Source organism: Arvicola amphibius, chromosome 5, assembly GCF_903992535.2.
Source record: "Arvicola amphibius chromosome 5, mArvAmp1.2, whole genome shotgun sequence".
Taxonomy (NCBI): Eukaryota; Metazoa; Chordata; class Mammalia; order Rodentia; family Cricetidae; genus Arvicola; species Arvicola amphibius.
Window position 1 is genome coordinate 26,425,089 of NC_052051.1, and position 27,928 is coordinate 26,453,016.

The 27,928-nt window shown below is 47.0% G+C and overlaps 1 protein-coding gene and 1 non-coding gene across 2 annotated transcripts; both read left to right on the forward strand.

The window, feature by feature from the left end:
* Positions 1 to 277: 277 nt before the first annotated feature.
* Positions 278 to 27,869, forward strand: LOC119815155 (DNA (cytosine-5)-methyltransferase 3C-like). The gene is given in 22 exon segments (XM_042055127.1): positions 278 to 434; positions 6,413 to 6,519; positions 7,189 to 7,308; positions 8,349 to 8,558; positions 10,212 to 10,376; positions 11,044 to 11,071; positions 11,074 to 11,109; positions 11,297 to 11,337; positions 12,765 to 12,909; positions 14,262 to 14,384; positions 14,516 to 14,560; positions 16,153 to 16,232; positions 16,475 to 16,587; positions 16,915 to 17,101; positions 17,832 to 17,916; positions 18,564 to 18,709; positions 19,430 to 19,520; positions 19,880 to 20,028; positions 22,114 to 22,199; positions 24,589 to 24,658; positions 25,299 to 25,417; positions 27,728 to 27,869. Coding segments are annotated over 22 exon segments (2,445 nt in total).
* On the forward strand, positions 3,976 to 4,131 carry LOC119815986. The gene has a single exon (XR_005285655.1). It is a non-coding gene; the product is annotated as a U1 spliceosomal RNA (small nuclear RNA).
* Positions 27,870 to 27,928: the final 59 nt, after the last annotated feature.

Below are 27,928 nucleotides of genomic sequence, written 5' to 3' on the forward strand. Positions count from 1 at the left end.
TATCATGCAGCAGTGTCTCAGTCCCCAGCTCTCTCTTGGGTGCTGACAACCAAGCCTTCTAGGCTACTTGGTACATGGACCCAAACCCTGAGCCTCTGAGTTTGATGAGGAGCTTGGGGTAGGAGTTAGGAGCCCAACATCACCCAGAGATTGGGTCGTGGGAATCTCTCCTGAGCCAAGGACAGAGAGCTCATGGTGGGAAAGGTGGGGTGGGATGCCCTCTCATGCCCCTGTCTCCTTCCTTCCTATCTATTCTGGCCTTTTCCCATAGACGACAATGGAGGGGGAGAGCAGACAGCTCAGTGATGACGAGGCTGTCGGTGGATGTGAGGATTGTGTCATCATCAGTGGGAACTGCAGTGACCGGTCCTCAGACGCCAAGAATGTCCCCATCACCCAAGTCACGGAGGCAATCTGCACAGTGGGGCGCGAAGGTAGGCGGGCAGTGGGGAGCTGGGGTGGGATTACATTCAGACTCAACAGATACAGCTGCACACCTCGGCTGCGACCAAGAGCTTCTCCCTGGCTCCTGAAGCTATAGGGATGCTGAGCACCCTCACACGCCTCCTTAAAGGGGGACCAGTCTATTTCTACAGGACACAGGCAACACCAAAGCTCTGTCTTGTCTCTGCCCACAGCCTCCTGCCTCTTTCTTCTCCTTGGGACTCCGAGGAAAAGCACCTAGGGTGGCGGGTCCCTTACTTTGCCATTCCTGGTAGGGCTGGTCTCAGTGCAGACTGGATCATGGGTCCTCTATTGTGCTGACATTGACATTATCATGGATGAGAAGTGCTTCCTACTGCCCATTCCTCTTAGCACCTCCCAGAACACCTGTAATCAGCCCCCACTCTTTGAAGCCTCCTGTCTTGTCTGTTCCTGTCCTTGAGATCTATGGTGCTGATCTGAGCTCTCTGTAAGGGCACAAGTGGCCAGTTTCCATGTTTACCCCTGTAGCCTCTTGACTACATAGAAATACTTAAAATGCAGCTACTGTCAGAAGACAGGTTTTCATTCCAATGAAATTATCATCATAGGATTGGGCAGTGACTTTCTGGAAGGAATTGGATGTTTCCTCTCCATATTAGGGCCCCAAATGGTACTGCTTAGCTTGTAGGGAGGAAGGCATGAGCCTGTGCCCTGTCTCTCTATGAGTGTACAGAGGAGACAGGGACACCGCATGATCTCCGTTGATGACTAGTTTGGGGGAGATGCTAGAGAAGGCCTGTCAGCAAGAAGCCTGGTGTCCCTTCCTCTGATTGTGTGCTCTGACTCTGTCCTCCACAGGCTGCAGAGCAAACTCACGACCGTCCAAGAGGAGGGTCTCCAGCACGATTGCTTACATCCAGGTACCAGCTCCTTCTTTCTCCTAGCTTTCATCATATGGGTGTCCTGAGGCTCCAAAAAAAAAAAAAATTGAAATCTAGAAGGCAAATTAAAATCTATACTCATTTATTTTGTCAAACTGGAAAGTTCTGAGTTATTGGGTTCTTTTTGTATGTTTCTGAGATTAGTTCTTAATTTATCAACATTGTTGATAAGTTCATTCATATGACAAACTTCACTTATTCCAGTATGGTCGTACCATGTTTGGACTTTTTTGTTTCCTCTTATTTTGTTTCATGCCGAGACAGGGCTCTGCCTGGGTAGCGCTGCTGGTCCTGGAATCCTTTGTGCAGATCAGGATTACAGTCACCACATCCGACTTTCGTGTCCTTGCTGGGAATCAAACCCACAGCTTCACACATGGTCCAACATGGGACTGTGTCCTTAAAGTTTGGTTTTAAAATGTCTCCATTCTTATCTCAAAACAAGACACAACATAAACAAACAAACAAAAAAAACCAAACCAAAGAAACCCCAAACATAAAATACTTGGGAAGGACCCTAACCAAGAAAATAAAAGACTTCTATAATGAAAGCTTTAAGGCATTGAAAAAAAAGAAATTAAAGATGAAACTAGATGATAAAAAGACTTCCTTGGTCTTGGCTTAGCAGAATTAATATTGTGAAAACAGCTGTACAAACACAAGCAATTTACAGATTTGATGTAATCCTCATCAAAGTTCTGTAATGAGTCTTTCTTTGACCCATCAGTTCCCAAATAACAACACAGAGACTTACTATTAATTATGAAAGTTTGGCCTTAGCTTAGGCCTGTTCTACTAACTCTTATAACTTAAATTAACCCATTTATTTTAATCCACATTCTGTTGCGTGGCTCATTACCTCATCTCTCCGTACTGCTCATGCTGCTTTTTCCACATCTGGCTGGCATTCACACCTTTCTTCTTTCCTGACCCTCTCTGTCCCCAGAAGTCCTGCCTAACCTCTTCCTGCTGAACTATTGGCCATTCAGCTCTTTATAAACCAATCACAGTGATACATCTTCACACAGTGTAAAGGAATATGCCATAACAAAGTTCCAATGACATTTTTCAGATAACTAGAAAAAAGCAATGAAAAATTCATAAGGAAACACAAAAGACCACAGATAACCAAATTGATCCTGAACAGCAAGAACACTTTTGGAGGTATCACAATACCCCACCTCAGATTATGTTACTGAGTTATACAGGGACAAATTGAATAGAGGACCTAGTGGTAAACTCAGACAGGTTTGGTCACCTAATTTTTTGATAAAGATGTCAAAAACATACCCTGCTAAAAGGATAACCTATTCAGGGCTGGAGAGATGGCTCAGATGTTAAGAACACTGGCTGCTCTTCCAGAGTCCCTGAGTTCAATTCCCAGCACCCACATAGTAGTTCACAACTGTCTGTAACTTCGGATTTGGGGTATACAACACCCTCACATAGACACATATGCAGGCAAAACACTAATGCACATGCAGTAAAAAAAAAATTCTTTTCAAAACACCTTTCTGCACAGCAAAGGACACAGACAGCCTACAGAATGCGAGAAAACTGTTGCCACTGAATCTTAGGCAGTTTGGTAATCCAGGTACATAAAGAACTGCAAAAATTAACCTCCCAAGCTCGTTAGAACTAGTTTTTATTTAGAAACTCAGCATAGTTACTGGTAAATTCTTCCCCCGCGCACACACATTTTCTTTGCATGTTTTGCTTGTTTGTTTCGTTTTTTGAGACAGGATTTCTCTGTATAGTCTTGGCTGTCCTGAGACTCACTCTGTAGACCAGGCTGGTCTTGAACTGAGATCTGCCTGCCTCTTCTGCCTCCCGAGTGCTGGGGTTAAAGGCGTGCGAGTGGAAGATCAAGGCCGGTGGCACACCTGTTACCCCAGCACACTGAGGGCAGCCCGAACTTCGTTGTGAGACTGTCTCAGAAATAAAAGGGATGCCTAACGAGGTGGCCTGGTGGTTCGGGGGTTGGAATAGCTCTTGTGTTTCTATGGTTAGTTAAGAGCACTTCACTCTGAGCCTGGCACTGAGCTAAAAAACATGCCTACGCTGGTCTCGTGGAAGGACTGTTCATCTAATCTAGAAGGAGTCAACTAGCAAGGCTGCACCGTTGCTGAATGAAAAGTTAGGTTCTTAGGGCTTTAACCAGGGCCTCCGGTCTTTCCACGTCACTCTCGGTCTGTGTTCTGTGAGCGCTGGCTTTAGGGTGAGGCTAAGGACAGTTCATGACATGGCTTCTTGGTCATCTCATTAACAGGTATCTGCCTTGGTCAGTTGGTCTGTGTCCTCCTCACACATGTTGTGAGTGACAAACATCACCAGGTCTCCCTGCTAGGCAGCATTGTGTGTTTGTCCAATTTCTGTCACTTGCTGATCCCCTGGGTTTTGCCCTTCAGTCCCATCTTTCATTTGTGATCCTGGGGTTAGCTGTCGTAAAATCTTTTTAGCGTTTATGCACTGAAGTAGTTGATTGCCAGTACTTTACAGGGGATAGAGTTTTGTTGCTGTAAGCACAGAATCGTAATTTCGGTACAGGGATGTGTAAGTAGACATTAATCAACACATTTGCAAGTTCACTTTGTAAAAAGGGCGAGTGACACCTTCCTGGGAGGGGAGATGCCGTGACGGTGGAGACGTTTTCCCCAGGATGGTGCTTATCCATTGTATGCTGGGTGCACTGAGCTCTGTGATTTTCTAAAGTCGGGGAAACTCAACTATATAATCGTGATAATGTGTTTGGGTTCACCCTCAAAAAAAATGAAGAGGAAGCCGGGTGGTGGTGGCGCACTCCTTTAATCCCAGCACTTGGGAGGCAGAGGCAGGCAGATCTCTGAGTTCGAGGCCAGCCTGGTCTACAAGAGCTAGTTCCGGGACAGGCTCTAGAAACTACAGGGAAACCTTGTCTCAAAAAACAAAACAAAACAAAACAAAAAAAAAATGAAGAGGATGGCCTTACTACAGGGTATAAGATATAGAAAAAAGATTGTAAAATTTTCTGTCCTTGCAATGCCCCTCCCCCACTTTCCAGACAGAATCCCACTGTGTGGCTCTGGCTGTCCTGAAACTCCCTCTGTAGACCAGGCTGGCCTCACTCTCGCAGTGATCCACCTACCTCTGCCTCCCAAATTCTGGGATTAAAGATGTGCTCCACTATGCCTGGCTGCAGTGCACTTTTAATATTTATTTATTTAATTTTTTTGAAACATGTTTTCTCTGTTATTTTATTTTTAAATTATTAATATTTTTATGTCTATGGGTATTTTTCTGCATGTTTATCTATGCATCACGTACATGCAGTACCCCTAGGCCAGAAGAGGGCACCAGATCCCTCTTGCACTGAGCTTACAGGTCTTTATGAGCCTGTAACTCTTGTAGGGGCTGGGAATTGAGTCTTCTGGAAGGGCAGACCCTTTTCTTAACTGCTCAATCATCTCTGCATCCCACACTGCACTTTTTAGTTCAAGTATTTAACACACAGTCGTGTTAAAGTCAGCAAGATATTGTAGAATGTGATGCCACAATCCACCAAATTCAAAGAGGGTAAGGACTTGTAGCTTGTACTAACAGCAACAATGATACTAACAACAATAATAAGATATCAATGTAATTCATAAAACACATAGTGGTTTTTTAAGATAATTTTAAATTATTTTACTATGAGTAATGCATAACCATAACAAATATCTTAACAGGAATAGGTTTTTTGTTTGTTGGTTTTTGTTTTCTTTTTTAAACAGGGTCTCGTTGCATAGCCCTGGCTTGGGTATAGTTCTGTGTTGACCAGGGTAGCCTTGAATGGATAGAGAACTTGCAGTCTCTGCTTCCTGAATACTGGGATTAAATGTGTGTGTGAGGAGAGACAGGAATATTTTCCTTGGTAGGCTGTGTCTTTGCCTCCCAGCCCTTTAGAAGTCCTTGCCGTTACCCTGGGTGACTGTTAAATTCTTTCAGGTGTTTCTCACATCTTAACACTTTTGAATTGTTCTAGAGATCCATCAGTATCGCTCTCTGCTTACATCGGTCTTTCATGTGCCTTTTGTTTTTTTTGGCTTCTTGCATTTTATCTGTTTATTAGAAACCATTGTTTCTACCTTAATTTCATGTGTTTATTAAACAAAATAATTTGAGTGTCTTCCCATTTCTGCCAGCACTTCATTCAATAGCAACACTAAGATGCATGTAGTCACCAAATGGTTCTGAAAACATAAACGCAAGCAACAGCTTGTTTTGGCCAAGACTGGTATGTTTTCCCAGCCCTGCAGGCTGGGATGGAGCGCCATCAGAGGCATCTGATGCTCCAACCCTGCAGGCTGGGATAGGGCTCCATCAGCGCAGTCTGATGCTCCAACCCTGCAGGCTGGGATGGAGCTCCATCAGCGCAGTCTGATGCTCCAACCCTGCAGGCTGGGACGGGGCTCCATCAGCGCAGTCTGATGCTCCAGAGCATGGACCAGGGAGCGCTCGCAAAGGCAGCTATGTTGGCTCCAAATTCTCTTCAACAATCATTGAGGCTTCCACTCTGAAGTTTCTGTTCAAATGTCAAAGTGCTGCTACCTGGACCCCAGAGACCCAGGCTATGCGTCTGGTTCCCCAGCCTTGCCTGTTGTTTTATTGACAGCCTGTTGACTGTCCTCAACATTCCTGCTCCACTGCAGTTGGCCTTAATGAACTTCCCAAGAACTGATTGAAACCTGAATCCAGAGGGGCTGTTTCACTGTTGTATGAAGACATCTTTCCAGAGCCATTTCCCACAAATTCGGGGAGTGGTGAACCTTTTGAACTTATTTTTTAATTTCTATAAAGATTTCTTTCTTCCTTTTGAGCCAGGGTTTCTCTGTGTAATTGCTTTGCTGTCCTGGAACTTGTTTTTGTAGACCAGGTTGACCTCGAACTCACAGAGATCTGCTCGCCTCTGACCCCCAAGTGCTAGGATTAATGGTGTGCGCCACCACCGCCTGGCTTATTTATTTATTTTTAATGTGGTAAGTATTTTGCCTGCCTGTATGTCTGTGCATTGTGCCTGATACCTTCAGAGGCCAGAAAAGCTTCAGATGCCCTGAAACCAAAGCTCCAGACAGATGTTAGCTCTCTTGTGGGTGTTAAGCTTCAAATCCCAGTCCTCTGGAAGAGCAGTCAGAGAGTAGCCAGTGCCTTAACCACTGAGCCATCTCTCCAGCCCTGAAAACTCACTGACTGGACATGGGAAGAGATGTTTCTGTTACTCTGTTTGCCACAGAAGCTTTTTGCTGTCACCAATATTCTGTGGATCTCATGCCCCAATTTCTATAGAAAAAGCAAACTCCATTTGCTTTTTCTCCAGTTTCTTCCCAGGAGCCATCGAAGGTCACAGACATACTCTTGGTTTTAATTCTTGGACCAATGACTACAGCAGGAGGGACAGACGTGATTGGAGGAAAGGGATGGGTTCTCTTTCTGGGCCACCCAGAGAAATTCAGTGGCTTTCTCTAAAGGACTCCCTGTCATCAGCTGGTGGGATTTCGGCAGGTTTGAGCCCACTGCAGTTTGCGCTGGTGTCTCTGTGGGGAAACTGGCTGGTTCTGAGATGATGGCCATAACTCTAGAGTGGAGGAGTTCTGGTGAATGGGCCCTCTCTGTCTTTTATCTCCTCAAAGTCAGTGGGCTGTGCTTCCTATGATGGAAGAGGGTAAGTCTTTTTAGAGCAAAACGAGGTGGATGTATTGTAGGGACCCTTAGTGTGACACCATTATGTGTTTCAGTGCCATTTGCCTTCCTTAGTTGTATTGCTTGTTTAACTTGGTTACATGGGAAAGCTGTTTCCTTTTCACAGGACCTGACAGAAGATGGAGATGAAGGTAGAGATGGCGAGACAGAGGACAGCAGTGGCTCTGGCTCTCCAGGGACGCTCACACTCTGCTGGGAGACCACGGCACTCTCTAATACCTCAGCAGTAAGCTCCCTCTTGTTGAGCCCAGGGACTTCCTATCACTCATAGACCTGCATAGAAAACGAGGCTCAGGCGGTTCAGCAAGTCTTTCCTCATGCCTGTGTTTAAGTTTATATTCATCAGCTGGATGGTGGTGACACACGCCTTTAATCCCAGAACTCAGGAGGCAGAGGCAGGCAGATCCTTGTGAGTTTGAGGCCAGCCTGGTTTACAGAGTGAGTTCCAGGACAGCTAGGGTTATACAGAGAAACCCTGTCTTGAAGACCAAAAAGAAGAAAAAAAAACCGCTATATTAAATCTTTAAAAAGTTGTTTCACTTGTATTTGCATGTCTCTCTATGTAAGCCACACACGTGCCTATGCTCAGAGGCCAGAAGGGGGCGTGGGGTCCCCTGGAGATGGGGTTACAGGCAGTGTAAGCCACATAGGGAGGGTGCCGGAACGGAACTCACGTCTCCTGGAAGAGCAGCAGGACTTCTGAGCCATGGCTCTAGCCCTGAGATCTTCTTGTTAACTGGCTCCAGCTCTGTTTCATTAAAAACAACACACAAACAAATGCAGCTACAGGACAGGTCTGGCTCTCTCCGAAGCGTTAGGTAAGCTCCCAAGCCTGCGGCCTCACTTGGCCTGTTTTTGGTGGAACTACGTTGAGGAGACAAGAATTCCCCTGGCCCAGTTCTGGCTCCCCTTGGAGCTCAGCTGAAAGTCCTCGTGTCTTTTCCTGCTATCTTGAGGCAACCCCAGCAGGTCTGGAACATTCTACTTCTGTTTCCAGATGCACAGGAGCCAGCTGCCCAGAGCCCCCACCGTCTCTGAGCTCAGCTTCAGAGCCTCTGGTCCTTCCCTGCCACTGCGTTATCATCCTTATTCTGGTTTTGCTCTGCCTTGGGCTCAATGACTGCCAGCTCATGTTCTTATGAAACGAAAGGGCCCTGGTTTGTTTCTTCACTCTCGCTTGCATGGGATCTAACGGAAGGAGGCTGTTCATTTGCACCCCCTACCTGCTTTGTTTGCCGGGACTCAACCTTTTCTTTCTGTCTACAGTCCCTGAGTTGGCAAGCAACCACTTCAGCAAGCACACCGCGGCTGTCCCCCACCAGCCCTTACCCCACCATTGACCTCACAGATGAAGAAGTGATACCCTGGAGCATCAGTACCCCATTGGTTGACCTGAGCCAGGACAGCCACCAGGAGGGCATGGACACTGCACAGGTGGATGTGGAAAGCAGAGATGGAGACAACACCGAGTATCAGGTACCACTGAGGAGGGAGTCTGACTGTCTTAGGGTTTCTATTGCTGTGAAGAGACGCCATGACCATGGCAACTCTTATGAAGGAAGCCATTTCATTGGAGCGGCTTACAGTTTTAGAGGTTTTAGTTCGTTGTCATCGTGGTGGGACATGGCATGCAGGCAGACATGGTGCTGAAAAAGGAGCTGAGAGTCCTACATCTTGATCCACAGGTAACAGGAAGTGAACTGTGACATTAGTTGTAGCTTGAGCATAGGAGACCTCACAGCCTACCCTCACAGAGTGATACATTTCCTCCAACAAAGTCACACCTCTTAATAGTGCCACTCTCTATGAGCTTATGGGGGCCAATTACACTCAAACTGCCACATTCCACTCCCTGGCCCCCATAAGCTTGTAACAATATCATAGTGCAAAAAGCATTTAGTGCAACTTCAAAAGTCCCCATAGTCTATAACAGTCTCAAACTTATTTTAAAGTCTAAAGTTCAGAGTCTCTTCTGAGATTCACGAGCTCACTGTAATCCCTGTCAAGTCAAGATCAAAGTGCAGATCACATGCTTCCAACATATAATGCACAGGATATGCCTTACCATCCAAACATAGGGAAGGGAGCCTAGTGAGGAAATACTGGACCAAAGCAGACTGAAATGAGCTGGGCAGACTCCAAACTCTGCATCTCCACGTCTGATGTCAATGTACTCTTCAGATCTCTAACTCCTTTCAGCTTTGTTGACTGCAGCACACTTCTTTCTCTTGGGCTGGTTCTATTCCCTGTTAGAGGCTTTTCTTGGCAGGTGTCCCACGACTCTGGAATCTCCAACAACTTGGGGTCTTCAAGGCAATCCAGGCTTCAACTTTTTAGCTTCACACAATGGCCTCTCTAGGCCCCCACGCAGGGACACCCGTGACACATGTCTGGCCTCAGAGGCTTTCTTTAGTCACAGAGGAAGATCCTTTAACCCCCGTCTTCTCTCCTTAACTCTAAAACCAGAACCACGTGACTGAAGCTGCCAAGTTCTGCTGCTTGCTGTGGCTGGAACATGGCCCCTTCATTCAAGTCCATTCTCTCAGCAGCCTTCTGTTTTCGATGGTTTCCTTCACTGCCTAAGCCTGGCTGTCCTGAAGGGCGAGGTTTAAAGCGTGCACTACCACCGCACCCATCTCTAAGCCGGAGAGATGAATCAACTGTCAGTTTAGAGCACTAGATGCTCTTCCAGAAGTTTAGTGCTCAGAACTCACATCGGGCGGCTCACAAACCTCCTTCAACTCTAGCTCCACTCCCTTCTAACTTTTGAATGCAGAAGCACACAGGTGGCCTATGCGCACATGGACAGATACACATAAACAATTATAAGTCCTTTTAAAAAGAACATTGCTGGGGTCAGCCTCAATTGAGGTTCTGGTTTTCTCATGAGTTACTTTCTCTTGGGGCCATTTCCATGTGTAAAATTTCTTTAGAGAGAAAAAAAAAATTATCCAATTTCCGAGAAACTTCATGCAGTCGTGCTGAGTGACCAGCAGAGGGCGGAGAAGGATAAATGTCCTTGACCTATGCTGGCTACTGAAGCATTACCAGGGATGTGTGCACAGTTACTTGTGTGACGTAGAAGAGGACACTTGCTATATCTAGCGAGACATATGTACTCATTTCTAGACAGGGTCAGATGGCAATAAGGTGCAGTATGCTGAGAGAGGATTCTGGAATGGATTACCATGTGCTGTGGTCCTGGCCAGAGACTACCTAGTGTTCACTGTGTTCTGCTCATGTTGGAGAGAGCAGCTGGCACTTCATGGTCACCCATGGTGGCCACACCGCAACGTTGAGGCTCCAAGCATAAGATGGCGCTGAGTGTGAAAGCAAGCATTGCATCCTGAGACATCCTGTGTATCCTACAAGTGTGATAAGAAGCCCGAAACACCTGCTTCATCTCCCCTCTCACTAGGAGTGCCACCCCACAGTTCATTTCTGCATTGTCTGGTGACTTAGCACACGCAACTTGCCCTTCATGACCAAGACTCACAATCATTGTGAGTAGAAAGAGCTCACCGTGTGTCAAGCATGTTCTCTGAACCTATGTATGATGGGAACCCATTGAATGAGAATCTGAAGACTCAATAGCTGTCCTCACACTCAGGAAGGGCAAAGAGCTTGCACAAAACACATTTAAGCCAGTTTCAGGACTGAGTCTCACACCTGGACCAGTGACACTGACTGTACATACATGTATGTACACGTATGCCATGTGAACGCAAACGGGTTGTGTCTTATTGTACCCATTCTGAGCTTTATTCTTTTTCACATTTGGAGTATCATGGGTTCTTGTTTCAGGTTCCTTGGTTTGTGCTAAATACTGCCGTCTTTCCCCCCCATTTTGTTACTGGCATCTGTGAAGCACCCCAGGAATAGGCTCTGGGGAATGTGTATACCCAGTGTACCCTTGTTCACCCAGGTGCAGGTACATATTGGTGATGTCTTTCTTTCCTAGGTCTCTACTGACAAACTGGTGGCCCTTGGCTGTTCAGCCAGCATTTTAATCTGGCTACCTTCAATAAGCTGATTTCTATTTTATTTTTTAATTTTTCTTTTTTCTTTTTTTCAAGATAAGATTTCTCTGTGTAGCCCTGGCTGTCCTGGAACTCACTCTGTAGACCATGCTGGCTTTGAACTCACAGAGATGCCCCTGCCTCTGTCTCTTAAGTGCTGAGTTTAAAGGCGTGCGCCCCCACCGCCTGGCTATGAGCTGGTTTCTCACAGGAAGGCCGTAGACCATGCTCTGCAGGTAATACAGGTGTAGGAGTGGGGTCTTGACTTCAGGAGCTGGGAGAAAGGGAGAAGCAGTAAACGTGAGCTTACACCATTGTGTTGCCAAGGTTGGCTTGGAGGAGGCGGGGGTGCCATGGAGGTGGTGAATGCCGAAGACAAAGGGCGTGTTTGAGAAGGAGTTTGAGATGTGCCAAGGTCACTAGAGAATTGCTGGTACTGCCAGCTGGTCTGGAAAAGATGTCTGCTGCCTCGTGAATGTGTCATCTGGAGAATGATCTGGATAGCCGTGCTTTCGGTTTCAAAGGGCTGAGTTTACTAAGTGAGTAGTAGGCAAAGAGCAGATAGCAAGCAGCAGACAGACATAGACCAGCATATCAGGTGCTCCTAGCATCCAGCCAGTGGGAGGAGCCCAGCTGGGAGAGCAAGCAGAAGAAATGGCATCAAATCGCCAAAGAAATGTTGCAGGAAGTCCTTCTCACAGCATCTTGGTTAAGAGAAAATGTCATCTTTATGGACGAGTTTCTGCCCCTTCATCTCAACTGCAGCCATCTTTACCCCATATAACCTCTGTTAGAAATGGTTTTACCCTTTAACTGTTCTCAAGGGTGTGATGTGTTTAATGCCTTCAGCTGTTTGCTGTTCTCTTTTGTCTCTGTCATGGTGTCATGGGCCCAGCTTACCCAGGACAGGGAGTTTTGGAAGACACTTGAAATGATTATGCTTGAGTTGGAGTCAAGGGAGGGCCTTTTACTCCCAGAGTTAGCTTTCCGTGACTTTAACCAGCACATGACAATTGACCAGCGTAGCGCGTGTCACAGGGCAATAGTGATACTGCAGAGTAGGCTGTCCCAGAGACAGGTAAGCTTTCTTTCTTCAAGGCCTAGAGGAGGTAGCTGAGGCCTGTAGCCTCCTCCCCGAATCTTTAGCTCCTCTGAGTCACCAGACTTCCCGCTACTTCCCTACAGCCCCTAACAGCCTGCCCCACTTGGCCAAGTGCCTCATTAGGCATGTAAATTGGCATTGTCCTTAAAATGAAGACCGCTTGACTATGTCCACATCTTCTTCTTAGGGAAGACGCGGCAAGAAGTCCGCTGTCCAAGACAAGCTACAGGAGGATAAGGGACAACGGCCCAAAGCTCCTGATTTTAAGTAACAAAGCTGAGGCGAAACTCTTCCTTTGGGAGAGAGCTGATCGCTCTCTGCTTCTACAGGGAAGAGGTCATATGTGGGGCCCGCCCCATAGTCTATTGTTTCCTTACTTGTATCTCAAAAGCAGGCCCCTGTCACATAACAAAGCCAAGGACAGCTGTCCAGCTCTGAAAGACACCAGTGTTCAGGGAATGCAGGCCCCAGCAGGAGGAATCCCTGGGTTCACCCTGGCACATACCTCATTCGCTCGCTCCCATTCATGGACAGACGTTGCCTTTATTTGTGTCTTGGCAGAGAGCCAGGGTGCGAGCTGGCAAGACCTTCCCCAGCAGCCCGGGAGACTCCCTGGAAGACCAGCTGAAACCCATGCTGGAGTGGGCCCATGGGGGCTTCAAGCCCGCTGGCATCGAGGGCCTCAAACCGAACAACAAACAACCAGGTGGGAGTGAATGGCACAGATGTAGGAACTTAGAATCCAGGAGACATGGTATTCCCTTACCATCTTTGAGTGTTCTGTTTTCTGTGCTCTGTCCTGCAATTTCTCGGCGTCCACAGTGCTCAGTGGAGAAGAATCCAATCTCCTAAGCTGAGCTGACTCTCTCACCCTCACCCATGACCCTCAGGCTAACCTGGGTGCATATCCTGCCTCCTAAAACCTTAGGACTCCTCCCTTCTCTTTTATTATTAATATTACTGGCACATATGTAAGCATTGGCAGATGTCACTTTGTCACCAAAGGCTCCTGGTGTTTCTGAGACAACAGTCTCACTCTGCAGTCTTTTCTGGTCTCATGGGGCACTGTAGCCGTGTGTCATCTCATCTGACTCCTCATGACTTCACATGGGTATCTGAGTTTCGTACCTCGTGTATAGGAATGGGGAAGGGTCAGATTCAACCATGTCCACTGTGATTCAATAGATCCAAAAATGTATAAATAAATGTTATTGAATGGGGGCCACAGAATGTGACTTGATTATTTTCTGGTAGTTTCATTATAAAGCATCATGGGAAATTAATGCTACTCATACATTTTGACCTAATATTTTAAAAAACTTAGCATTTAAGCATTTAGTCTATATAAAACATTGAACTATTTCACTTTCTTTTCTAGTACTGTCCTTAGAAAATTATGCCTTCTTAAGGTAAAAGTTACACTGAAATTGATTAATGAATACATACTAATTTCATAAATTGGGCAAGTAGATTCCAGGGTTCAAGTCAGTCCAAACCAAGCATATCAGTAGCATCACCTGACAATTTGGACTTGAGCCTCAGTGTGAAATCCTGTCCCTCCTGGTATTTCAAATACCCAGTAGCAAGCCAGGAGGAGGTGGTGCACACCTTTAATCCCAGCACTCGGGAGTCAAAGGCAGGCAGATCTGAGTTCGAAACCAGCCTGGTCTATAGCATGAGTTCCAGGACATAGCCAGGACTACATAGGGAAATCCTGTCTTGAAAAACAAAACAAAACAAACAACAAAATACCCAGAAGCTCCATGCTCCCATTGGGCATTGTGGTGGGCATCACTGTAGGACCTCAGCCCCAGCTGTGGCCAGCATGGCTCAGGGCTGGCTCTAGAAGGATGGATTCTCCTCCACACTCAGACGTGTTAGCCCCAGGAGCATGAGTCTGGCCTGCTTCCCATGTAGGAGGAACTTGGAACTGGCTTCTGCTCTGGGTTCCCCTCTGGGGCTCTCTACACCATCACAGTCCCCTGCTCTAGATGCAGCTGGATCCCAGGCCTGCCTTGTCTCTTAGCCTTCGGTCAAGTCTGTCTGCTTACCTTCCAGAGAACAAAAGTCGAAGATGCACAGCCAACGACTCTGCCTCTGCTGACTACTGTCCCCCACCCAAGCGCCTTAAGACCAATAGCTATGGCGGAAAAGACCGAGGGGAGGATGATGAGAGCCAAGGTGATTCGGGGGTGTGTGCAGCAGCAGGAGCAGCAGGTCCTCAGGAGGTGCATGCACCTCAGAGGTGCATGGCTGCATGGGAAAGGAGACTTTCCCACCTCATCTCACACCTGTTCCTCTTTCCTCCACAGAAAAGATGGCTTCTGATGTTGCCAACAACAAAGACAATCTGGAAGGTACTATGTCTCTTTGCCCTCCCTTCTGGGGTGCCCCAGGCCTGCCTTAGCCTGGCTTTGACCTTCTGCATGGATTTAATCTGGAGCCCTGGGCATTGACCTAGATCAGGACCACTCCTGCTAATGCACTCCTGAGTATTAGTTTCTAAATTTATTAGACCAAATAATATGATTTCCTTCTGTTTTAACTGAATCTGATGTGACCGTTGACCAGGGTGACTGGAGTGGGGAAGAATGGAAGCTGTGGTACTTTGGCCAATGCCTGAAAACTCCAGATCAATGGAACCTTGAACTTTCCATGCAAGAAGCACTGCTAACTTTAGGGTTAAAATAAGACACATTTTGCCATTGGCTCCTCCTCGAGATAACTCTGGTATCCTTTCCCCAGCCAGCTGGGTACTGCACTGGGATTCAGAAATCTTTCAAGAACAGACCTAATGGAGTTTGAATATAAAATGTACTCTTCATTTACATTCGTGGCCCAATTGCCTTAATCTTCAAATATTTATCAAGTACTTACTCATTATTAGATCCAGGTTAGAAAACAGACCTGGATCCAGGGTACCCTGGAAAACTGCAGTTTAGAGCAATGCCTACAATTTAGAAACTCTGTGTGTGTGTGTGTGTATTTTCGAGACAGGGTTTCTCTTTTCTCTGTGTATCTCTGAGCCTGTCCTGCAACTTACTCTGAAGACGAGGCTGGCCTCTAACTCACAGATATCAACCTGCTTCTGCCTTCTGAGTTCTGGGATTAAAGATGTGGCCAGGTCTAATTTAGAAACTTTTTTTTTTTTTTTTGTTCTGAGTGCTCTGCCTGCATGTATGCCTGCAGACCAGAAGAGGGCATCAGATCTCATTATAGAAAGTTGTGAGCCACCGTGTGGTTGCTGGGAATTGAACTCGGGACCTCTGGAAGAGCAGCTGGAGTCCTTAACTGCTGAGCCATCTCTCCAGCCCTAATTTAGGAACTTTTGACCCATGGTCCTCCATGTATCCCAAGAGCCATCCACCATTTGTCCTTGCCTGGTGGGACAGTGTTGGCCTTTTAAAGGTTTGGTCCTCTTGAAAGTGAATCAGTTTAGAGCCAAGACAGAGTGGCCTCATGGTAAAACAAACAAACAAACAACAACAAAACCAAGGTCTGGGATGGTAATCTGTGCTGTGTGTTTAAAGAGCGTGGTTGCAGGGAGGTTCTGTAACTGCCACCAAGCCAATCAGAACTTGTGCCTCAGTGTCTCAGATTTAATGTTTATGAAAGATGGAGATGTCAAATCCAAAACAATATTTAGTCTCTTGTTTTGCCTGGCCAGGCCTTGGCTTCCCTTGTGCTTCTTGTTCATTTGAAGTTGTCTTTCCCAGACTATGAAGTGGAGATGGCGCTTTAAACAAGGTCGATCTGTGGCCAACCGCCCTGAAATACCGTATCTCATCTGCAAAGCCGCTGAAGGGTTAGATAAACACTAGACGCGGCACAGGGTACTCGGCACATGACTGGCCAGGGGCAGATGCTTAGAACTGTCAGGCTCAAGGCTTGAGCTGCTGATGTTAGGCCCTTGGTATCCATAAACCCTGACACCCTGTCTTTCTCGCAGACCGCTGTTTGTCCTGCGGTAGGAAGAACCCTGTGTCCTTCCACCCCCTCTTTGAGGGTGGGCTCTGTCAGAGTTGCCGGGTAAGTCTGCCTGCCCTCTTCCTCCTGCCCCTTCCTTCCCCACCCAGGCTCCCAGCACAGTCCCTGCTCCAGGCCCTAGTGAACAGTTTCCCAGGGCACATCCCCCACTTCCTGTTTGGGGGACAGGTGCTGCAGCAGAGAAGGCCCTCCATGAGGAACTCAAATCACATGTCCTATCACTTGCTAGCCAGGCCTGGCTGATGTCAGGCCTGTGGTCTCACGTGCTTCTCTCTGGCGGCCAGGATCGCTTCCTGGAGCTCTTTTACATGTATGATGAGAACGGCTATCAGTCCTACTGCACAGTGTGCTGCGAGGGCCGCGAGCTGCTTCTGTGCAGCAACACAAGCTGCTGCAGGTGAGTGTCGTTCCATGGGGCTGGACGGGAGGGCCTCGGATCCCCGGTTGTACCCCACAGTTCCTGTGGGATCTGGTGCTCACAAGTATGGATTGCAGTGATGCTTAATGCTGGGCTCAGGACAGATGTCCCTGGGAGGCCAGCCCTGGGAGGATTCCGTTGAAAGGGTCTAGATTTGAAGGGAGTTTGTTACCCTATAGCTCAAAACACGCGGCGGCAGGAGGCTGAGCATCAGGCGGAGTGGTCATGCCCCCGGGAACTGACTGGGCCTGCAGGACAAATGTCTGTTAACGTCCATGCCCATTCTCTCTGCATACCCTGGTACAGGTGCTTCTGTGTGGAGTGTCTGGAGGTGCTGGTGGGTGAAGGAACAGCTGAGGATGCCAAGCTGCAGGAACCCTGGAGCTGCTATATGTGTCTCCCACAGCGCTGCCATGGGGTCCTCAGGCGCAGGAAGGATTGGAACATGCGCCTGCAAGACTTCTTCACTACTGACCCTGACCTCGAGGAATTTGTAAGCCCGAGGCTCTGTACAGTCTCACACAATTATAGTCCCCGGGAGGCTGAATCCTGTATGTCTGTAAGAGCAAGAGGCAGGCCTTTAATCTATGAATGTAGGAGACAGAGGCAGGCATATCTCTGAGTTCAAGGACAGCCTGGTCTATTTAGTGCATTCCTGGCCAGTCAAGGCTATAAAGTGAGATCCTGTGTCACCATGGCAGGCATGGTGACAAAGGTCCCAGCACAGAAAGCTGAGCCATGAGCTTTGTGATGAGTTTAAGGGCAGCCTGTGTTAAATAGTGAGGTCAAGGCCAGCTGGGAATGTACAGCTAGATTCCTCCTCCCCTGTACTGTTTGTACCTCACAGAGCCTGTGCCTGCCGGAGGCTGAGAGCCTGTGCCTGCCGGAGGCTGAGAGACCTTGCTAGTTCATACCTCTAGCAGACACTTCTCTCTTCCAGTGTCTTCTGAGCAGGGAACAAGGAGATGTCTGAGCTGTGGGTGACGAGGGCAGCGCTCCCACACTGTAGGAGTTTATCTGCTGTTCTTAGAGGCCTTGGCAGTTGCCATTCAAGCTCCCTATCTGGGCCTGTGTGACTGTAGGAGGCAGCTGTGCCTCCTATGTAAGGGCAGAACGACCAGCCTGTGCCAAATACATTCTTACCAGTTCCCATCAAACCCCCTGGACATAGGAGGAAGACAGATACTCTGAGGGATTACTCTCTCTCTTTGCTTATCTGGCAGGAGCCACCAAAGGTGTTCCCAGCAATTCCTGCAGCCAAGAGGAGACCAATTAGAGTCCTGTCCCTGTTTGATGGAATTGCGACAGGTGAGTTGAGGCAGCAGGCTGAAGGTGTCTCTCCCCCGTGACAGTTGAGCACAGTAGTAACCTGGATGTCACACGTGCCTGTTCTTGCTCCACTCCATGACCTTTGCACCTTTTCACACTATTCTATGTGCATGTGGGACTGTAAGCATGCATTTGCCCCGTAGACACATGGGAAGATCAGAGGACAACTTCTCTCCTGTGTGGGTTACCCAGGTATCAGGCTTGGTGACAAGTTCCTCTACCTGCCACATTCCCTCCTTGGCCCCTTTCTAAAGGGACATGTTTCTTGTTTGACTTGTTTTCCCTCTGCTCAAGCATCTGGAAGTTTCCTGGCTACACACACAAATGTTGTGATAATGAGGCAGTGACCCTCAGTCTTTCTAGTTTTCAGTGTGTGTGCGCACAGGAATCAGTCAATACGCACAGCCCTCTCGGGTCTGTTGTGGCTCCTGCAGGGTTCTTGGTGCCTTTTTAAAAGCATAGCCTGTATGGGCAATGCGGTGATGTCCTCTGGAGTCGACCACAGATATCTTGAAGTGACAGTAACGGAGTGAGGGGATCTTCATTCGGGTTCAGGACGTCAGCCGTGGGGCTAAGGGCTCTGCACTTGGCCTCTTGGCCTCACATTTCTGTTTGATCTCCCACAGGGTACTTGGTGCTCAAAGACTTGGGTATCAAAGTGGAAAAGTACGTTGCCTCGGAAGTCTGTGCGGAGTCCATTGCCGTGGGCACCATTAAGCATGAAGGCCAAATCAAATACGTGGATGACGTCAGGAATATCACAAAGGGAAATGTGAGGATGGTCTATTTTCCTGGGGTTCATCTTTTGCTTTTTTTGTACCCTGGAATTTAGTCTCATAGTATGCTATCTCCTTCCCTCAGGCCTAGGGTTCTGGGTAGGAGAGAATCAGAGACAGTTCTGAAAAAGTGACGTAATAGTAACTGGACTTTTAGTGGAATGTGAGCATTGCCTGAGGCTCCATGCACTGGGACTGGGGTTGCTGACCGAGCAAGTTTCAGGGTTTTCTTAGCAACTTCTCTAAGAATCTAAGCTTTCTTTATTTTAAATTAAAAACAATTTATCATCATCATCATCATGTGTGTATGTATGTGTGTGTGTATGTGTGTGTGTATGTATGTGTGTATGTATGTGTGTATGTATGTATGTGTGTATGTGTATGTGTGTGTGTGTATGTATGTGTGTATGTATGTATGTGTGTATGTGTGTGTGTGTGTATGTATGTGTGTATGTATGTGTGTGTGTGTGTGTGTGTGTGCGCGCATGCACATGGATGAGGGTGCCAGTAGTGTGGTCCATGTGTAGAGACGAGAGGACAGCTTGGTGGAGTCACTCCTCTTCTTCCACACTTATATGGGTTTTGGCGATCACACCAGGTTGCCAGGCTTGCACCGCAGGTACCTCAACCCTATCAACCATCTTGCCTGCCCTGGAATCAAGGCTTCCAGTCTCTCCTCTCTCAGGCTCATCCTGGCCTTTTGTGTTTTCCCTCAGATTGATGAGTGGGGCCCATTCGACTTGGTGATTGGTGGAAGCCCTTGCAATGACCTCTCTTGTGTGAACCCTGTCCGAAAAGGCCTGTTTGGTGAGCATCAATTGTTCTGGTTCACAGAGATGCTACCATATCTGAGTGCTGGTCCATATGGGGTGGCCCCAAGAAGAAGCTGTTGGCTTCTGTTCATTCTTGTTTAGTGTCTTGGTCCTTAAGCACTGCCTATGCCTTTTGCAAAACCTCAGCCCTCAAAGAAAGATGTCAGGGAATGGTGTTCTGCTGCACCCTGTGTCCTCGCCTGATCATTCCAGGGGACTAAGGGAGTTGGCATGTGAGGGCATTGACTTTACTGATGTAGGTTTATTGGGATTTTCTTGGTCTCAGGGAATGTGGAGGCTTGTATCGAAGCTTTCGATCAAACCCTGCTCTCTGATGTTCTTTTTTGGATGTAGAGGGCACTGGCCGACTCTTCTTTGAGTTTTATCGATTGCTAAATCACTCACGCCCTGAGGAGTGTGATGACCGTCCATTCTTCTGGATGTTTGAGAATGTGGTAGCCATGGAAGTCGGTGACAAGCGGGACATCTCACGATTCCTGGAGGTGAGTGGCCTGCGTGTCAAGACTATTTGGGTCAGGGAGACACTGGCATTGAAGGCTACTGAGTTTTGACAGATCGGACTGATTCCCCTCTTTGTTGCTGGATCTGGGGGGAAGGATACAGCACACTTTTGAGTGCATGGGAGACATTTATCCGTAACAACCGTGCCAGTGCCAGGCACCAATAATGACACCAACCTCTACTTTTACTTCAGACAGTTCCTTGTTTCCTCTTCCTTCTGAAAATGGTAGCGTTAGGAGTTACAGAGAAGTTAATTGTCTACCACTTAAATTACCTCAAACACTGTAGGTATTTGGATTTCATTTCCTTCCTTCCTTCCTTCCTTCCTTCCTTCCTTCCTTCCTTCCTTCCTTTCCTTCTTTCTTCTTTTCTTTTCTTTCTTGGTTTTTCAAGTCAGGCTTTTTTTTTTTTTTTTTTTTTTTTTTTTTTTGTAGCCCTAGCTGTCCTAGAACTTGATCTGTAGATCAGGCTGGCCTCAAACTCACAAAGATCCACCTGCCTCTGACTCCCTAGTGTTGGGATTAAAGGTGTGCACCACCAATGCCTGGCTTCCTTTTTTTTTTTTTTGAAGATTTATTATTTCACGAATATGAGTACTCTGTCAGCATGTATATTTACATACCAGAAGAGGGCATTGGGTCCCATCATGGGTGGTTGTGGACCACCATGTGGGTGTTGGGAATTGTACTCAGGTCCTCTGAAATAGTAGCTGGTGTTCTTAACCACTGAACCATCTCTCTAGCTCCACGTTTGTTTTTTTTTTTTGTTTTTTTTGTTTTTTTTGTTTTTTGTTTTTGACAGAGCCTCTTGTAACCCAGGCTCTCCTTCAACTATTATTGGTTTTCTTCTCTGTACCCCTAAAGTGCCAGGATTACAGGTGTGTAGCACACCTGGACTGTACCTTAGTTTTATTTTAGAATTTTACAATTTTGGCCTCAGATGTGATAGAATTGGCTATTTTCCAACTGTCATATGTTACCTGTGTCTGAGTGTCCCGAGCCATGCATTGCCCACACTGTCTTTCTGCACCTGGGATTTGACTTAGTAGATTCGGATGTGAAGAACCTCTACCTTTGGCACGTTCTGTCATTGGCATGACTTAGAGTGGGCAGGTCTGATCTGACTAGTCACCCACCATTCACAGGCAGAGATCGGCTGTATTAGTCATTGTTTTAATTGCTGTGATGAGACACCATGATATAGGCAACTCTTACAAAATAAACTAATTAGGTGCTTGATTATAGTTTCAGAGATGTACTCTGTTATCTGCATGACAGCATGCAGATAGGCATGCTGCTGGGGAAGAAGCTGCAAGTTCTACATCCTGATCTATAGGCAGCAGGAAGAGAGACAGCCTGGACCTGGCATGGGCTTTTGAAATCTCAAAATCCATCCCCAGTGACACACTTCCTTCAATGAGGCCACACCTCCTAATCCTTCAAACAGTTCCACTTCCTGGTGACTAAACATTCAAATATATGAACCTATGAGAGCCATTCTTATACAAACTACCATATTCTGCTGTTTGCCCTACCCCTGTAGGTTTGTAGTCGTATCATAATGCAAAATACATTCAGTCTAACCTCAAAAGTTCCCATAGTCTACCATAACCTCAACACTGTTTAAAAGTCAAAAGTTCAAAATCCCTTTTGAGACTCTTGGTAGTCTCTTAACTGTAACCCCCTGTAAAAATCAAAATAAAGAAGCAGATCACAGGGGCTAGAGAGATGGCTTAATGGTTAAGAGTGTTGCCTGCTTTTCCAAAGGTCCTGAGTTCAATTCAGATGCTTTTCTATCCAAAGTCCCAAAGTCCACATTCTGCCAACAAACAGCATGGTCAGGTCTCTCACAGCAATACCCAACTCCTGGTACGAACTTCTGTCTTAGTACTGTTCTATTGCTGTGAACACACATCAGCTCTGCTCCAGCCAGCCTCTTGGTGAGAACTGTCTGTCTCCTTGTCTCTTGTATAGCTAGGAAAACTTTATCACCTGACAGATCAAACCTGGGCTGACTGACAGCTGAGTCTTGGGGTGTCTCCAGCAGCTCCCCTTCTCTTCCTGCAGTGTAACCCAGTGATGATCGATGCCATCAAGGTGTCTGCCGCTCACAGGGCCCGATACTTTTGGGGCAACCTGCCTGGGATGAACAGGTAAGAACCCTGAGCGGGACAGGTAACAGATAGCAAAGTTATATACAAGTCAGATTGACATTCCAACCTTCTAGAAAGTCCTGGCTTTAGGATGCTCTGGACTGGAGCACTGGGCAGAATTGCTCCAGCAGCTGCCTTGCTCTAGCTGCAGGGTGGGTGTTTCTCAAGGTCCCCTTGAGGACTGAGAACCCTGTCGCTGCCCTATTCTTCCTGCTGTGTTAAGGCTTCCATTGCAAATGTTAAAGAAAGCATACCTTCTGCCGCTGGGATGAAGTAGGGCCTGGTCTATGTGACTAGTGACCAACAAGGGGGCAGAGCTAAGGTGTCAAACAGTAGCATAGATACTAGGTCCCTCTACTTTTCTCAGTCAGGATCATTTTCCACCCTTAAAATTTTTTTTTGAGATTGTAATTTAATTATAACATTGCTTCCTCCAAATCCTTCCCTATATTCCTCCCTGCTCTCCTTTGAATTCATGGCCTTACTTTTTAATCAACTGCTAATTATACATATATGTATTTGTATATACATATATATTCCTAAATATAACCCTTTCACATCCATATGTTACTTGTACGTGTGTTTTCAGGGCTGTTTGGCACTAGACAACCATTTGGTGAGCTCTTCTCTGGGGAAGGCCACCCTTCCCGTTGCTTTCCTCAGTTGCTTATAGTTCCCTGTGTAGGGCTGAGACATTGTGGGCTTTCCTCATCCACTTTGGTGCGTTTGTTGGTGTCATCCTTGTTCATCTCTCCTTTGTGTAGTCACAGCCAGTGTTCAGTCCTAAGTGGCTCTGCAGAGGCCTCCTTGTGCCGTCCTTTGTGATTTCAGGAACAGCGTGCCGACTAAGCTGTGAATTGCCACTGTAGTGGCCATCCCATACATGCAACAGAGTCACACCGTGAAACACTTTCGAAAGATGTGTTAGAAGCCTAAATTTTGGGAGTCTGGCAGAGTGTGGACAGAAGTCAGAGCGTCCTGGAGCAGCTTGGAGATTTCTCCTAGATATTGTAGCTTTTTTTAGTTCATGTTTTTAATATTGTTGTCACCCCTCGGATAGTTAGTATTTATGCAGCTAACCATCTGATCAGAAGGTACCATGTTCTTGTTTGGAATCACATGGGCTGATCCATTCAACACTCAAGCGCTCCCTGCCAAGCACTGTGTTGCTGCCAATTCAATGGGGGACACGATGATGTCAGGGGCTCTTGTAGAGTAGACATTAGTGGGAGGGTAGAGAGCACAAGGAGTAATTGTGTATTCAGGGCTGGGGAGGTGGCATTGGAAAGTAGGGTGGGGAAAGGGAGAGGCCTCATCCAGCAGAGCTAAAGGAACGGAGCCAATCGAGGCAGAAGAGAGGGAGGGCTCTGGGTTGATGGTAGGCAGGCATCCCCAGACCAGCTTGCAGAGCCGTGTTCTTAAGTCAACAGTGGCTTGAAAAGACAGACGCAAGTATCTCTGGCTGGATACTACAGGCGTGATATAAGGGGCCATTTATTGAGCATGTACAATATGATATTATAAGAGATTAATTTTAATTAATTTAAGCAATTAAGATATACTGTGTCTAGTAAAAGGAAAAGAGAAAGAGAGCAGAGAAGGGCACATTGCAGAAGGAGGTGAGATGGTCAACTATTACGCTGTGTCCCAGAAGGGGCCATCCAGTGAGAAGACAGATGAGGTTTGTGGTAGTGACCTCTGGAGTCTGTAGGATGGCAGGATATTTGCACATTGTTTATGCGTTTGTGGCTTCCAGGCTAAGAGGACGGGCTGCTGTAAGTGAGCTCTGATGGGTGACGGAGTGGTGAAGGGGAACACGCCAAATGGGGGGAACGTGAGAAAAGGAATCCCACGCTAGCTCCAAATGGGGTGTAATACGGGGTTCTTTATTAAAGGGAAACTCACAGATCACAACGGGAAACAGGCAAGGAATCCAACATCCAGGTATGGGAAGCAGGGAGTGAATTATAACGTAAATATCTGTGTTTTTCGATGGTCTTAGGCAACTCCTGTAAAAGGGTTGCCCACCCCTAAAGGGGTTGAGATCCACAGATTGAGAACCGCTGATCTAGACCAAACTCCTCTATTAGGTTTATCTGGTTTGCAGGGTTTCCCTGCAGTGCTCCCAGCCCCTTGTGCGAGCCTCACTTTGCCCAATACTAAAACCTAAAATCCACAGAAACACTCCCTCTGGGTGCTGGGCCGTACTCTTCAGGGACTGGTGGACTCTTGGTCTCACCACACAGACTTGTTGGTTCTCACCCTGGGGCTGAACATGGTCACCGTCAGAGTACACTTGGTCAGACTCTCTCCTCGCCTGACTTGTGAGGTCTCTAGCGTGGACCAGCAGGGCAGATGCTGGAGAATAACGGGTTTTGGCTGTTCCCAGGCCCGTGATAGCTTCCAAGAATGATAAGCTCGAGCTGCAGGACTGCCTGGAGTTCAGTAGGACAGCAAAGGTAAGATGCTGAGTGGGCTGTGCTGCACCTTCCGGAAAACTGACCTGGGCTCTCTGCACGCGGCTCCTGCTCATTCCCTCACAGACCCCTGGTGCTGGGCCCCTCTCCCCACAGACTCTTCTGTCTCTTCTTCAAGTTCAGAGTAGGAGATGTCTTGGTAACAACCCCAGCAGGAAGACGCAGCCACGCTCTGCGGTGCTAATGTTGGAGGCAGGGAGGCTGTGCTGCAAGTGCTCTTTGCAGTGAGGACAGTGGTGGATGCTGTTGCCAATGGCTGTGCTGTGAAGTCGCAGATGCACAGTGAGGCCTCAATGCCTTCTCCATGGTCTGCGAAAAGCAAAGGCCTTTTGTTCAAGCTCTGTTTGGCCTTTCTGTGTCTGGATGGTTTCTGCTCTTAATGACCTCATCAATCAATAACCGGTGTCTTGGCCCCCATGTGATCCTTCATGGTCACTAAAATATATCTAGCATTTGTGGAAGCATAAAGAATCTCTCCAAGTCTCTGTCCTCTCCCTGTGTCTGCCTGTCCCTGCCAGCTCTCCAGACTCATGCCTTCAGTCCTCTGCCCTCTGATGCTTCTGAGCCTGACCCCACTTGGAAGCCTTCTGTACTCACCCCACGATATTGTTTTGTTCTCCAGTTAAAGAAAGTACAGACAATAACCACCAAGTCAAACTCCATCAGACAGGGGAAAAACCAGCTTTTCCCTGTAGTGATGAATGGCAAGGACGATGATTTGTGGTGTACTGAGCTCGAAAGGTAAGCGCATAGTTACTTTGCTATTGCTGTGATAGGACACAGGACATTTATAAAAAAAAAGGGGTTTATTTGTGTTTATGGTTCCAGAGGAATTAGAGTCCATGATATCAGGGAAGTAGGAAATGTGGCAGCAAGCACGGTGGCTCCAGGGGAAAGCTGAGAACTTCCATCTGCAAGCATGAATGCAGAGAGAGAGAGCGTGAACTAGAAATGGTGGACTCTTTTAAACTCAAAGGTCTCCCCTAGTGACATGCTTACTACAGCAAGGTCGCATCTTCTCAACCTACCCCAAAAGCATTACCAACTGGGGACTGTGTTCAAATGTCATTATCAACTGGGAACTGTATTCACATGTCTGAGACTATGGGGTGCTTATCATTCTCATTACCACAGTGAACAAGGCTGCACTTGGAGAGGCAATCTGTGGGGACAGAGACAGGAAGGAGAATATGTAGTCCGAGCCAGCAGCACACACAGCCTTAGTTCCTTAGCCTTAGCTGCCTTGCTTCTTCCGGGGCCCAATGGCCCTATGTAGTAGGGTCTGCGTGATAACAGCTTTTCAGAACTAGCCCTTATTTTCCCGCAGAAATGGTGGCACCGTGGTAATGAGGAATCTCAGGCGTAAGGTTATTTGATAGTGCTGCCTCTCTGTCACCTGCACTACCCTGACATTTTTTCTGTCCCATCTTTCTGGGTTCTTTGGAAAGTGGGAAACACCTCTGCAACTTCAGCCACACTCCTCATGGGGCAGCTGATTCCTCCTTGGTCAAGGATGTCTTTTATCTCTTACACTTTATTGGGCCAAGTGGTCCCTTGTCATATAAAGATCTGTCTCTTGGATTTCAAGTTTTTTTCTTTTTCTTTTTTATGTTGTACCTCTATTCTGAAGACTTTTGTATTGAATATTTTCAACATGAATCTCAGTTCTGGTTTTGTTTTTTTTTCTTTAACAAGTAGTGTTAATAAAAATATAACTGCTTTTTAGGGGTAAGGCAAAGTCTCACTCTGTAGCCAACCGACTCTGTAGCCAGCCTGGAACTCAGTATGTAGCTAGGTTGGCCACAAACTCATGGTCACAAACTCTTGCTTTGGTCTCCCAAGTGCTGCATGACAGGCATGAACTACCATGCACAGCCTAGAAAGTTAATTTCTGGGTTGGAGAGAGGGATCGGCAGGAAAAGACACTTGCTGCACAAGCCAGACGACCTTAATTTGACCTGAGAAAGTTGTCCTCTGCCCAAACACATATACACACATGTATATATATACACAAACTAAATAAATTCAAATAATTAAAAAATAGTAATTTCTCATTAGTAGGAAAACTGTAGATTACATTGCTCAGTCTATCTATGAAGAGAATCTTCTGGAAACCCTAGTATAAGGCGTTCAGAGTTGTGATTCAGAGACCTGGGGCAGAAGATGACACAGAGGAGCTTTCAAAGCAAAGGGAAGCAACCCTGGGGACAGCCATTGGTCCATTGGTGCTGTTTCTAGAAATGGGTCATAAGAATTTATTTCTTTAAAATATTATTGCATAAGGATTGCTGTTTTGCCTGCATATATGTCTGTGCTCGGACAAATGCCATGGGCAGACTCTGAATTCTAAATTGTACTAAACTGAACTGCTCTTGAAAATCTGCTCTGCTGCTTTGTTCCTTCTTAAAGAAAGTGCAGGACTGAGGACAGGGCTTAGGCACTAAAGTACTTGTCAGGCAAGCATGGGGTTTTGAGTTCAAGACAAGTATGGCAGGCAGAGCAGGAGGATTCCTGGCGCTTGCTGGTTGGCCAGCCTAGCCTAATCTGCAAATTCCAAGAGACCCTGTCTCAAGAAACAAAAGAGGTGAATGCATGGTCCTTGAGGAATAACACCTGAGGACTTAGGATGACCTCCAGCCACATGGACACAGACATGTGCACACATACATCTCTTCACCCCAAGAAATCGCTAAACTTCTCTTACTGTGTTTTAGAGTCAAATACAAGTGGGCGTGCTGATTAGCAATCATTCATGGATTAATTCACACTAGGCATTTAAAAATGGTCTCTGTAGAGCACCTAAGGACCAGAAGCATAGTCCCTGTGAGGGTGACACAAGGCAGCACCAGTGCCCTGTGACTTATAGTTGTATCAGCTGTCAGCAAATATTCTGAGGAACCAGTGGGGTCTAGAACGTTCCTTTGAGTCTAATAGTCCTGAGCGAGGCTGGTAGCTTTCCTAGGCCTGACATCCAGAACTTCCAGTTGTTCTTGGTGTACTAGAGACCTGGGTCCTTCTAACCTGGTGACTTCTCACTCTGTTCTCTCCCAGTATCTTCGGCTTTCCTGCACACTACACAGACGTGTCCAACATGGGCCGTGGTGCCCGCCAGAAGCTGCTGGGAAGGTCCTGGAGTGTGCCAGTCATCAGACACCTCTTTGCCCCCTTGAAGGACTACTTTGCATGTGAATAGTTCTGGGGTCTTGGGGTCATACCGATCCTCGAAGCACCCCAGCTCTGCCCTTCTTTAGC